General features: G+C 28.7%; 2 protein-coding genes across 2 annotated transcripts; both read left to right on the forward strand.

The window, feature by feature from the left end:
- The first annotated feature begins 827 nt into the window (after positions 1-827).
- On the forward strand, positions 828-5,988 carry LOC130663529 (dnaJ homolog subfamily C member 7-like). The gene is made up of 10 exons (XM_057462794.1): positions 828-1,278; positions 1,355-2,289; positions 2,807-2,892; positions 2,972-3,096; positions 3,192-3,380; positions 3,450-3,568; positions 4,381-4,696; positions 4,784-4,949; positions 5,030-5,173; positions 5,567-5,988. Exons 1-10 carry the CDS (start codon positions 1,201-1,203, stop codon positions 5,671-5,673), a joined length of 2,265 nt encoding a protein of 754 aa, XP_057318777.1. The 5' UTR covers positions 828-1,200; the 3' UTR covers positions 5,674-5,988.
- A 1,026-nt stretch (positions 5,989-7,014) lies between these two features.
- Positions 7,015-11,683, forward strand: LOC130663883 (dnaJ homolog subfamily C member 7-like). The gene is made up of 11 exons (XM_057463427.1): positions 7,015-7,962; positions 8,027-8,115; positions 8,194-8,315; positions 8,380-8,568; positions 9,655-9,773; positions 9,841-9,991; positions 10,060-10,224; positions 10,294-10,459; positions 10,928-11,071; positions 11,134-11,224; positions 11,308-11,683. Exons 1-11 carry the CDS (start codon positions 7,208-7,210, stop codon positions 11,432-11,434), a joined length of 2,118 nt encoding a protein of 705 aa, XP_057319410.1. The 5' UTR covers positions 7,015-7,207; the 3' UTR covers positions 11,435-11,683.
- Positions 11,684-11,752: the final 69 nt, after the last annotated feature.

Genomic DNA, 11,752 nt, shown 5'->3' on the forward strand with positions numbered 1-11,752 from the left:
ATACTGAAGTTAGCAGACGTCTAATAATTTTTTGATCTTTTTTTAGACGATAAATCAGAAGAAAAAAAATATTTGAAAAAATTGCACCTGTAGTTTTTTAAATTTTCGACATTTGCATATTTTTATTTTATTTTTTTTGCAATTGATTTATTGAAAAACAAAAATTCAAAAATTGTTAAATGTCTGATGATACTGAAGTTAGCAGACGTCTAATAATTTTTGGATCTTTTTTTAGACGATAAATCAGAAGAAAAAAAATATTTGAAAAAATTGCACCTGTAGTTTTTTAAATTTTCTACATGTGCATATTTTTAGTTTTTTTTTTTTTACAATTGATTTGTTGAAATACGAAAATTCAAAAATTTTCAAATGTCTGCTAACTTCAGGATCATAGTTAGCAGACGTCTAATAATTTTTGGATTTTTTTTTAGACGATAAACCATAAAAAAAAATATTTGAAAAAATTGCACCTGTAGTTTTTTGAATTTTCTATATGTGCATATTTTTATTTTATTTTTTTTGCAATTGATTTGTTGAAAAACAAAAATTTTAAATGTCTGCTATCTTCAGGATCATGATTTTTGAATTTTTTTTAAACAAAAGAAATCAAAATTAGCTTTTTTTTTTTTATTTATGACAGCAACTGATATCTATTTTTATTCAGATAAATTTGACACCCGCAGATACCGCGAAATTCAAAAGTCCATTGTGACCAGAATGCAAACGAAGCCCCGACGTTTAAAGGAAGAGTCGCTTTCCCCCTGGGATGACTATACGTAAGTATATACAAAATATATGAGATATATATGTCATAAATACCTATAGTCTCAACAAAAAAAGTATAGGTTAAGTTACTTTACACTAGTATGTAACAAGTAACAAGTTTAGGTTTAGTTTGTACTTTATAATGAATAATTATAATTATAAATAAAATAAAACCACAAAAACTTAATTTCTAATTACCAAAAAAATGGTAATAAAATAAAATTCAAATAATAAACAAGCACGTGGATAAAAAAATAAATTGTGAGAATAAACATTTGTGTAGAGTAATGTCAAGATTTAAGAAATAGCATATTGACAGTTGTTTATAAATATTAATAATAAATTAATTATCTAAAGTGATCCAGTTATTAATTCAAGTGACAGCTGTCAATTTTTGTATTTTTTAGAATTAAAAATAATTAATTACTTAAAAATATGAATCGCTATCCGAAGAGAACTCCGTACTCGATATTTACACAGAAACCGAACAAGAAAAGACGAAAAGCAGACGAGGTAATTTAAATAAATATTTATTGCAGTAATTAACAATAATTTCAAATTATTTAATACATTTTTATATTTTTTTTAGGATATTTTTATGTGTGACGAAGTGATTGTTCTTGATGACGACGACGATGATGACCCAGTGATAATAACTGAGAATATAAACAAAAAAACTGGCAATGATGGACCTAAACCATCAAACCATCAGTTCAGTCATGGGCCAACCCTCAGAAGAGCTCCTAACAATGGCCATTTTAATTACAATAATTACAGTAGCAGCAACAGAGAATCATCAACCGGAATGCCCAAGCCTGCTGGCAATTCCTTCAACTTCGGCGCGACGAATAACAGAAGTTACAATAATATTTACAATATAAGAATGAATAATTTAAAGTCGACCTCCAGCGGAATTCCCAAGCCCCCACCGCCAAGTTTATTCAATTTGAATCCTAATAAATATTTCAATGGCTACTTTACTTTCAATCTCAACAATAACAGCAGGAAAGAAACAGCTGGTGGAGTTTCAGAGCCTGTGGATCTGATCGATGATGATAATTTAAATGACCTGGAGAATGACGACAATTTCATTGACAGCGACATTGATGACCCATTTAGCTTCGACAGCAGGGATTCGAAGCCGGCTGAAAATCTTTACAGCAACACAGGTAATGAACCCGATTTCAATGGTTTTCACTTCATTAACGTTGAAAATAAAACTAAAGAAACTCGCGATGTTCCTGAGCCATCTGAAATCTCAAGCGATATAGCCGATAGCAAAAGTAAAATAACAAGTGTTGATAATACCGAGTCTTCGGGTTCCGCTGATCAGACTTCTAGCAATAATGGTGTCGTTGATCTCAGCACTGAACCTGATCGTAAAGATAATTTAAATTATGACGCACCTGGCATCAGTACTGATAGTTCACTTGATAATAAAGTTAATGGGAGTAACAGCAGTGATACTGTTAAAAAAAATACCGAACCTCCACCAAAATCTCCGTCAAAAGTACCTCATCTTGTGTAAGTATTTAATCAATTAATTAATTCATTTATTTGTAATTAGTAGGGACAAGATTTTTGCCTTATTTTTGAAATGAGTAGTTCAAATTTTTGATATTACGGCAAAAATATTGGTCTTATCAAAAAAGTTTTCGAACAAAAGTTGTAGGAAATTTAATTTTCTAAAAAAAATGTCTTCTATGATTTTTTTGTACAATCAATATTTCCGCCGTAATTCAAAACTTAAGATTCATAATGAATGATTCAAAATTTGGGGAATTATGAAAATCTTAATTTTGAAATTACGGCTTTCTTATTAGTCCTAAGAAAAAATTATAAGAGACATTTGTTTTAGAAAATTAAATTTCCTACAACTTTTGTTTAAAAAATTTTTTTATAAAACCAATATTTTCCCCGTAATATAAAAAATTTCACACCACTAAGTATTAATTATTTTTTAATTAACGCGAAAATCCCGACCTTAGTAATTAGTAATAAAATAAATTAGTAATTGTATATTTTTAAATTTATTTTCCAGAATTGTGAAGAGAAAGAAACAAGCAGATTATTTGTATCAACAAAAAAAATACGAGCCTGCATTGCGAGAGTATACAAAACTTATTGGTAAATTAAATAATTATATTAATTAATATATAATTTTAAAAACGCATATATTAATATTATTTTTTAATTTGAATTATAGATTATTGTCCATCAAATGCGACGTTTTACAGCAACCGATCCGCCTGCTACATGATGATTTCTCGGTACGAGCTGGCTCTGATTGATGCTAAATCATCAGTACAACATGATCCACAATTTTCTAAGGTATTTATATTATTTACTGTCATTATTATAATTAATTAATTAATTAATTAATTACAAAGCATTTGTACATGTAAAATTTTTTTATTAATTTAAAGGGATACGCGCGCGTTGCCAAGTGTGCGATTATTGTAGGAAATATAATAGAAGCAAAGGCAGCATTGACTAAATTAAAAGAATTGGATCCTACGAGTACGGTTTTGGCGACTGAACAAAAAAAATACAACCAAGTTAGCGAGCTTTTAAGGAAAGCTTATACAGCCAGTGGTGAAAAAAATTACAATGAGGTAATTTGTTTTTTAATTTAATTTAATTTTTTTATTTTATACTAATTAGTAATTGCTATTAAATTACAGGCACTAATAAATATAAACAAGTCTTTAGAGATCAGTACTCACTGCGTTGACTTGAGACTAAAGAAAGGAGACTATTTGATGCTTTTAGAAAAATTTAATGAAGCTGAAGCTGTTGCCAAGTAAGTTTATAGTAATTTTTTAAATTTAAAGTATCGATTATGGGGGATAGCCACTGTGAGGATCGAAAAAATAGGTGATTTTCGGGAATTTTTTTGACTGGAATAATAAAGGAATTTGGGGATCGGATTTTTTTGTTTTCTAAAGTATACATAGAAGATAATTCTCCTAAGTTTTCATTAAAAAATATCATGTTGTTACAAAGTTATAAGCATTTTTGTGGAGCAACAAAAAAATTTCCCCCACCACGGTGTCATCTCTAACTCAAAAACGGATTATCAGAAACAAAAAAACCAAACGGCGTTGTAATCTGTATGCATATGGTTATCGTTGCACATAGGGGATTTTGAAAATTTGGATTTGAAAAAAAATGGCGACATATTCAAAATTTTTTCGTTATTTTTTCTCATTTTTTTGGATTCAAACAGCCCTAAAAAATCTTAAAAATCAAAATTTTCAAAATCCCCTAGGTGCAACTATAGCTATTGAATAGACGAATACGGCAAAAAAAAAGTTACGAATCGGTTGATATTTATGCAAATTACAGATGCCACCAGTTCAAAAAAAGTCGTTTCGAGAAAAATGCGTTTAAAGTTTTTAGTCGATGCAGCGGTCAGTTGACGCGCTGTCACAAAAATGACTATAACTTGAAAAACATTCGGAATTTTCATATAAAACTTTAGATACATATTTTTGAACATATACACTTTGATTTAATGAAAAAAAACAAAATTTTTTTTTTGGAAATTTCACAGTGGCTATCCCCCTTAATAATAAATAATTATTCAATTAATCATGATTATTTTTTTTTCAGTGAGATATTGTTCTTTGATAGATTGAACATAGAAGCCAAGTATATAAAAGCGTACTGTCAGTACCAGAAAAATTCTGAAGCGGGTATGGAACGTTTTAGAGAAATTTTACGCTTAGTACCTGACCATCCACAAGCTCAAAAACTCTACAAGCATGCAAAGAGCGTAAATGCCAAGAAAAAAGACGGTAATTTAGCTTTCAACAATAAACTTTACTACGCGGCGCATACTATTTATTCAGAGGCATTATCTATGAACCCTCTGAGCCGCGAAGTCAGGATGCATTTATACAATAATTTGTCCCAGGCGTCATACAGAGTAACTATCAATTTTATTTGCTATTATTTTTTAATTGCTCAAGTATCTGATGATTTAAAATATTTATTTATTATCTTCTTTTTGTAGCTACGGTTTATCGATAGGGCCATCAATGAGGCGACTCAAGCGTTAGCCATAGACCCAAATTACGTCAAGGCTTTGATGAGAAGAGCTCAGTGCTACATGGAGAAAAGAGAATATGACGATGCTGTATTTGATCTGACAAAAGCTTGCTCGCTGGACAGCACTATGGGTAATTATTTTTTAATAAATAAATTAATTTATTATTTTAACTATAGGTCCTTATTTTTGATAACTTGTTAATTGTTTCAGAATCTCGGTACATGTTAGAATTAGCCAAGAAAATATTAGCCACCACGGAACAAGACTATCATGGTATTCTTGGCATATCAAGGAACGCTAGTGTTGATGAAATAAAAAAAGCCTACAGACAATTGGCACGACAATATCACCCAGGTAATTTTTTTTTTATTCAGTACTACGGCTGCTCAATTTCAAAACACAGTAACTGACAAAAATAAAATTATTTAAATATGAACTGAATCATGTTCACAAGACTTCACTGGAACTGAAAATACTAAAAAATCGAATTTGAAAAATTTTTCCTTTACTGTATTTTGAAATTGAACAGGCGACTTGTGATGTAAAGCTACGAAATTTTCTAACAATTGTCAGACAATTGACCAGCGACAAATTTACCAACAGCAATTTTTTAAATTTAATTCTCGTTCCCGCGTTATCTTGATTTTGACCAGAAAATAATTTTTCAAGACAAATATTTATCATATTCCTGTATATGAAAATTATAAAATAAATTAAAATATTAAAAATGATTTTATTATATTGCAGATCGTCATGCCACCGCATCGTCCGAACAAAGAGCCAGAAGCGAACGAAAATTCCAAAAAATAACTCAAGCTTTCCGACAATTACAAACTAAATACGGATTTTCATAGGAAAATAATATATTTATTTATCTAGTACTTTTTTTTTTTTTTTATATATGTATAATTAGTTTTAAAAAATGTCGTAATTTATACTCTCAAATCTTTTGTGTAAATGCTGATTTCCATACGTAATTAAGACGTTAAATTTTATTAGCTATTATATATTTTTTTATCATCTAAAAGTATTAGTAAAATAATATTTAAACGCGTCTTACTTACGTATGATTAAAAAAAAAATATAAAAAACTCATTACTCAGTATTGTAATCTATTTGTAACGAATATAGCGAGTCTGTATTCCCAATTAATATACTTTACTAATTAACGAATTTAAATTTTTTTTTAAATTAAAAATAATAAATCGTGTAAAAGATCATTTTAACTTGTATATTTTTATGGTTAATTATAAAAGTAATGTATTTATAGAAAAGTAAATTAATAGAATAATTGAACAATAATTAATTAATTAATAAATAAATTTTTTTCTAAAAATATATGTCGAGTTTTTTTTAATTTTTTCCAGCGGAAGTTAAAATGAGTGTCAGTGTACCAGACATCAGACAAATTTTAATTTACAAACAAGTAGAGTAAATAATAAAAAAAAAAACATTTATAAAAAATGCACTTATTAATTTAAAAATTTTTTAAATGCGCATTTTTTCAAAATTTTATTTTATCAATTATTTACTCTACTCATTAATAATTTTAAATTTGTCTGATGCCTGCTACATTAACACTCATATTTAAAATTACGAATAAGTAGAGTAAATAATAAAAAAATTATATTTCGAAAAAATGCACTTATTAATTTGAAAATTTTCTCAATGCGCATTTTTTCAAATTTTATTTTATTAATTATTTACTCTACTCATTAATAATTTTAAATTTGTCTGATGTCTGCTACATTCACACTCATATTTAAAATTACGAATAAGTAGAGTAAATAATAAAAAATAAATATTTTTAAAAAATCCACTTATTAATTTGAAAATTTTTTAAATGCGCATTTTTTCAAAATTTTATTTTATTAATTATTTACTCTACTCATTAATAATTTTAAATTTGTTTAATGTCAACTTCATACTCATAAAATAAAGCAACGGAAGAATGTTCGAGTCTATAAACAATTACAAAATATATACCGGACAATATATGTGTAGCATAAACAATGTATCGTGTTTCATACCACTATATATTATCGCAGATATATATATGTATATTTATTGTATTGGTGATTGTTTCATCTTAAATACAAACGATAAATTGAATAACTTCAGCCGAGCCGTTGCCGGTGAAAATAAAAAAGTAGGGGGTTCCCTGAGTTGGAATCGTCAGTTTTCATTGGCGAGCGCGGTCTTAGACGACGAAATCTCAGTGCGTTTAAACACGGGCGTTGATAATTTCATTTGTTGTCGAGTAGTCAAGTCACTCATAGGCCGAGGAGACTTTAAGTCTCGAACAGACGACGGTTGATTTAAATCCTCCATGTTAATTATTTTTTTCGTACTTGAGTGTAACAAAAGACGGGAAACCTGAGATTTAAAATGTGGGGACATTTCTCCGGAGGATTTGGTGCCAGATATTTTACTGCAGAAGATTTATTAGAAGATTTATTTTTTTATAAATATTGCAGTGCCGCGCAGAATTATTATCCCAAGAGAAGAGTTAAGAAAACTGTCAATCGTCCGAGTGCGGGAACTGGTGCCGGTGCTGGTGTTGATTCTGATCCTGATGGTGTTGGTTCGAAAAATAATTCCGCCGCCATGCAAGATGACAGCTCGGATAAATATTTTTCAAACACCGAAAAACAGCAGCAGCAAAAAAAAAGGATGATTTGCTTCAACTGCGGATTGCAATGGCACAACAAGAAACGTTGTCCTGCTGAAGGTAAAACCTGTTTGAAATGCGGGGAACAAAATCATTTCGCGCGTGTCTGTCGTTCAGCTGGAGAGAAAACTCTGGGTAGTGACACAATGAAGAAAAATGCCGCGACTGCTGGTAGTCCTGCATCAAAGCCCAAGAAAATGAAGGAAAATTCGCCGATCAAAGCCACTGGTGCTGACAAATCTCCAGCTAGATCTGCAGACACTAAAAATTTAAAAACTTCAAGTAAAACAAGTGAATCTCAGCTGCATCCTAATAAATCAAACGTTAAGCATGAGAACAAAGAACCCAACAACAATGACAGCAAAATGGCGTCGAAAGAAGATGCCGCGCAGACAAAGACGTCTACAGAAAATATGCCGGCAAAATCAGATCATGAATCTGATGATAAATTGAAATATGAAAAGCATCAACAGTAATATTATTTTTTTTTTTAATTAAAATTTTTAAATAAATTATTTAATTGACTTTTTTTTTAGGTTAATGAAAGAGAAGAAAGATGAGGCAAATACTTTGTACAAACAAAAGAAATACAAACTCGCTTTGTCTCAATACACTAGACTCATTGGTAGTTTATAATTATAATTATAAATTTATTGTTATTGTTATTAATTTGTTTTTATTTATTTTTTATTATTAATTCTAGAACTTTGCCCATCGGAACTAAACTACGGTAATCGCGCTGCCTGCTACATTATGATGGAACGTTACGAAGATGCTTTAGTTGATGCTAAAAAATCCGTCGAGCTCAACTCCTCATATATTAAAGTACTTATTTTTTTTAATAATTTTTTTATGAGGAATGAAATTTTTAATGGCTGTCATTTTTTAGGGATACGAGAGAGCGATTAGATGCCTAGTAGAGTTGGGCCACATGATTGATGCTAATATTTGGGTCGTAAAACTAGAATCTGTTGATCAGAAAAACGAACGACTGGCTATCGAACGTGAAAAAATTAATGACGTCACTCGATTCTTGAAAAAAATTGATGACAAGGTTTCTGAAAAAAAGTACACTGAGGTATTGATCATATATTTTGGTAATTTATAAATAATTTTAGTGATTTAAATAATTTATAAAATTCTTTAACGCATCAACTAAATTACTCAGTCACAGTTTCAATTATTCGTCAGTTCATTTGATAGAAAAAAAAAATTCAATTGTAAAATAGATAATTGGTCTTTTTATCATGATACTGAAGTTAGCAAACGTCTAATAATTTTTTGATTTTATTTTAGACAGTAAATTATAAGAAAAAAAAAATTTGAAAAAATTGCACCTGTAGTTTTTTAAATTCTCTACATGTGCATATTTTCATTTTTGTTTTTTATTCTGATTGATTTGTTGAAAAAGAAATCCAAAAATTTTTAATTATCTGCTAACTTCAGGATCATCTTTTTATCAATTAAATGTCTAAGGGGATACTTGTAGAAGCCAGTAGTTAGAGACTTTACCTTTCATATTTTTATATATTTGTACTGTTACAATTTAATCTTTTCAGGGATCATATTTTTCATTTATATTTTTACAACTTCCCCAATTCTTGAGTATATTTTTTTATGAGTGTGAATGTAGCAGACATCAGACAAATTTAAAATTATAAATAATTAGAGTTGATAATTTAAAAAAAAATCCACTTATTAATTTAAAAATTTTCTAAATGCGCATTTTTTCAAAATTTTATTTTATTAATTATTTACTCTACTCATTAATAATTTCAAATTTGTCTGATGTCTGCTACATTCACACTCATATTTAAAATTACGAATAAATAGAGTAAATAATACAAAAAATTATATTTCGAAAAAATGCACTTATTAATTTTCAAATTTTCTAAATGCGCATTTTTTAAAAATTTTATTTTATTAATTATTAATAATTTTAAATTTGTCTGATGTCTGCTACATTCACACTTATATTTAAAATTACGAATAAATAGAGTAAATAATAAAAAAAATTATACTTCGAAAAAATGCACTTATTAATTTGAAAATTTTCTAAATGCGCATTTTTTTCAAATTTTGTTTTATTAATTATTTACTCTACTCATTAATAATTTCAAATTTGTCTGATGTCTGCTACATTCACTCACTATTTTTTTTATAGGCTGTCAAGTACTTGGACAAATTGATAAAAATAAGTTCCCAATGTGTGAGCTACAAAATAAAAAAAGCCGAGTGTTTGGCGCTGATGGAAAAATTCAAAGAAGCTGAGACACTAATCAAGTAATTAATATTCATTTATTTTAATATTTTAAAAAATTTTATTTTAAAATGTGACATTACTCGGCAGCGATGTACTCAAGTACAATAAATCGAATCCCGACGCGGTATACATTCTTGGCCTCTGTTTGTATCACTTGGATACTGATCGAGCTGTTGCGCAACTAAAAGAAGTTCTTCGTTTAGTTCCTGATCATTCTGATGCATTGAAATTATACAAAGTAAGTTGCGGTCTTGTGGAATACAACATTAATTATTATAATTAATTTTTATATTTTAATTTTAACAGAAAGCCAAAGCTCTGATTGAAAAAAAAAATGAAGGCAATAATGCGTTCGTTCACAAGAGATATACCAAAGCACATCATATATATACTGAAGCTTTGGGAATCGATCCGAGTAATCGAGGAATGATTAAGAAGCTTTATTACAATTTAGCTCAGGCCTCCTACAAGGTTTTTAAAATTCATTTTAATTTATTAGTTATTTTAATTTTTAAATTAACCGCCGGTACTTTTTTCCAGCTGCAGAAAATTACTAGATGTATTGAAGAATGCACAAAAGCTTTGAATATTGATCCGAATTATGCCAAAGCTTTGCTGAGAAGAGGCCAGTGCCACCTTGATAACAAAGATTATGAAGAAGCGGTCGCTGATTTAACGAAATCATTGGGAATTGATTCCAATTCTGGTAAAATATTTATTTTTAAATAATTTGCATACTAATTATTCAGGAAATTGTTGACTGTTTAAGAATATCGCGTGCCAAATGCCAAAAGGGCGTATAAAAGTTATACGCCCTTTTGGCTTTGAAGAACCAAAAGGGCGTATAATTTTTTTGTTTTTGGTGCCAATCGTTTTGTAAACATGTTCTAAGCCTAAAAATAAAAAAAAAATTTCCAAAGTCAAAAGGGAGTGTATCTTTAGATACAAAGATATTAAGATCTAAAGATATACGCCCTTTTGGCGATAGTACGTCAAAAATTTTTTTTCTGCAGATCTTTACGTTTCGAGCGATTCTAAAAAGAATGACAAAAAAAAATTTTTTATACGCCCTTTTGGCATGGAACCCTATCTAACTGCTGTAATACGCCCTTTTGGCATTTGGCACGCGATATTTTTGAATTATTTATTATAAATTATTATTTAAATGTCGCAGAGTGCCAGCGATTATTGGAATCGGCTAAAACATTACTTGCCAGAGCAAAGTCTGATTATCATGGAATACTAGGAGTCAAAAGTAATGCATCGCAAGCTGATATCAAGAAAGCATATCGCAAAAAAGCTCTCCAGCATCACCCAGGTATTAATTTAATCAAAATTCATTTTTATTAAGGACTGAATTAAATTTATTTTATTTCCTAGACAAGCATTCAAATTCAACGGCTGAAGAAAAAGCTCTTAATGAAAGAAAATTCAAAGATATAACGCGCGCGTACAGATCACTTACTAATGGGTATTTAATTAAATTTACTTAAAAAATTTATCACATAAAAGTTAATACATGTCAGTACTTTTAAATATTCTTAAATTTTCTAGTTCAACCTCAAGGAGAGACGATTCTGAGGATGATTGTTCTTCCGACTGTGATTTCGAACGCCGTATGTTCCGATTCATGTTCGAAGAAATGTTCCGTGCACGATATCGCACACAATTTGAACACTAATATTTTATTTTATTTTTTTTATCACTATTATTTTATTTAAAAATAATCAATCAAAGGTTTAAATGTTTAAGGAAAATAAGTTTATAATAACTTTAAGTTTTTCAAAGCTACAGTATTTTTTCATAATTTAAATATTTAAAAATATCTATAATAATAAAAGTAAGTCATTGTTAAGTAATAACAATAAATATAATGTTTATTACGATTACATAACTGTAAATTTTGGTGGACAATAAAAATACTATAATACAACAGAGTGATGATTTAATAAACAAATTAATAATATATTATACTTAATTAAAAAATATATATATCTAA

This window comes from Microplitis mediator, chromosome 2, assembly GCF_029852145.1.
Source record: "Microplitis mediator isolate UGA2020A chromosome 2, iyMicMedi2.1, whole genome shotgun sequence".
Classification (NCBI taxonomy): domain Eukaryota; kingdom Metazoa; phylum Arthropoda; class Insecta; order Hymenoptera; family Braconidae; genus Microplitis; species Microplitis mediator.